Raw genomic sequence first — 2,099 nt, 5'->3', positions numbered from 1 at the left:
ATAGAGTAAATAAGAAATTACTGACAAAATACATTACAGTATTTATTCTCGATCCACTAGATTATGAGTTCAAATCACAACCAAGTCGATGTACTTCTTGTATTCCTCTGAGATTGACGGAATAAGAAAGAGTAAACACGTCTGACAATATTTTACATTTATTTTCAGCTCTTCCAGAACGGTTGTACATCAAGAAATGCCAACAAACCAAAATATGACATCACCAAAGTGTTCACCATTCACTGGGATCTGGCAAGAACCAGACATGTCGCAGTGTTACAATACGGAGGGGATCACTCGTGAACTAAAGAACATAAGCAAAGAAATTGATAAAGGTCAGTGAACAATTATGTTTCAAAATCCTCTTACAGTAGTAGTAGTAGTAGTGTGAGGAGGAAGAAAAGAGGAGGAGGGAAGGGAAGTTGAGGAATATTTTTACCCCGGATCATCCCCAGTTTAGTATACGCATGATCAAAGGTGTTATAACCTCACCATCCCTGTTTTTCAGACTGCGTATCTAAGGACAATAATCTTTCTCCTATGTGTAAAGCAACAGGGTGTGACTGGAATGCAAATTTGGCTACTAATTCTAGTGTGTTGAGTGACCATATAGAGGCTCCTTCAAAGCTTCGTAGTATATTCTTTTCTACTCTAGGTACAAGGCCCGAAATTTTAGGAGAGGGGGCCAGTGGATTAGATCGACCCCTGTTCGCAACTGGTACTTAATTTATCAAACCAGAAAGGATGAAAGGCAAAGTCGTCCTCGGCGGAAAGCTTCGTAGTATATCAGCTGATTTATGTCGGTGTTTTGGTGTAAAACAAGTATATTGCGGTGGGGAGTGGAATTTAGGATTCGGAGTTTCAAATAAGTCGGGTATTGATGACGGGTAGCTATTCTGAGATGAAGAAACCACTTCAAGTTTTATTTTGTGAATATAATAAGTATTTTACAACGGATTATATATTTTCAAGTCAAAAAGGTATATTACGATGATAATGACGACGAAAAATATATAAACTTTTCTGCATTCGTTATAAGATAGGTTGGATGCTTGTGTAAGTAAACACACACACAGACGCATAAATATATACAAATCCAACGATTGATCGATTCCACGATATATCATGCCACTGGCCACTTCGAATCTTTTAGATTATTTTTATTTAAGTTATGCAGATTACCTTAGGTATGATAGTTTTCTACTCTACTACGTTGTATATGTCTAAGCCCATTGGCTACAGGAGATAAGGTCGGTCAATTGTCGTGGTGACGATGGCTATTTAAGCCAGAAACACCTGTCCACGACAGTCTTCTCATCTCCAGACAATGAGCCTGTCTGTTTTGTTTAATGGCATCTCAGTTTTGGAGAATTACTTAAATCTTGAGATTATCTTCCCTTCTGGAGTGGAGCTAATCATAATTACCATTTAGTAATTATGATGTATCCTCTAGAGAGTAAACGGTTTTTAAAGTATCGAGAGATTTTGCTGTATGGTATTTGACATGCTATACTTGTACATCTAAATTTAAATAGAAGCCGTTCATCACTTTAGGATATTTCTCTTAATTTTCCTGATGTGTGTGTGCGTGTATGTATGCGTGTGTGTCTGCGTATGTGCGTGTGTGTGTGTATGCGTGTGTGTGCAGAAAGAGGGAGATTCACAGATATACATATACATAATAGTATATGGAAATGTAACGAAGGTTGCTAAAACTAAATTACAAAATTAAGCATATACGGTTGAGCCATATTTGCGTAGGTTTTAATGCCTTCGGTGGCAATGTATTATTTCATGGTTGCAGACTGGGAAAATATAAGAGATTTTCACGTGCATGCTGTGCTGAGTCTCTTATGTCTCTTATGAAGGCTCATTGATATTAATGCTTAACCATCGACCCGTTATCAGCTTGGTTCACTTTGTCATTGGAACAATAATGTCGCTCAAGTTAACGGCTGCTTATGATACCTCGTTTATCGCAATCCACAGTTTGTCAATGATATTAATGTTCAAGCATTGATCACCATGTATGTCTTCCTCAACTATAAAATTGTGTTGTGTAACTCGCTCACTGCTCTAGTTGATGCTACCGAGCAGAA

At 37.7% G+C, this 2,099-nt stretch overlaps 1 protein-coding gene across 1 annotated transcript in view; it reads left to right on the top strand.

Annotated features, from left to right (window-relative positions):
* The window catches only part of LOC106878117 (uncharacterized), a 61,713-nt gene extending 61,370 nt beyond the window's left edge, over nucleotides 1-343 (top strand). Inside the window, exon 13 of the mRNA XM_052977766.1 lies at nucleotides 169-343. Coding sequence (XP_052833726.1) covers nucleotides 169-343 — 175 coding nt within the window. The remainder of the gene's footprint in view (nucleotides 1-168) is intronic.
* The last annotated feature ends 1,756 nt before the right edge of the window (nucleotides 344-2,099 follow it).

The sequence above is a fragment of the Octopus bimaculoides genome, chromosome 28 (genome assembly GCF_001194135.2).
Source record: "Octopus bimaculoides isolate UCB-OBI-ISO-001 chromosome 28, ASM119413v2, whole genome shotgun sequence".
NCBI classification, from domain to species: Eukaryota; Metazoa; Mollusca; class Cephalopoda; order Octopoda; family Octopodidae; genus Octopus; species Octopus bimaculoides.
The sequence above is the reverse complement of the archived record's forward strand: the minus strand, read 5'-3'. Positions and strand labels throughout refer to the sequence as shown.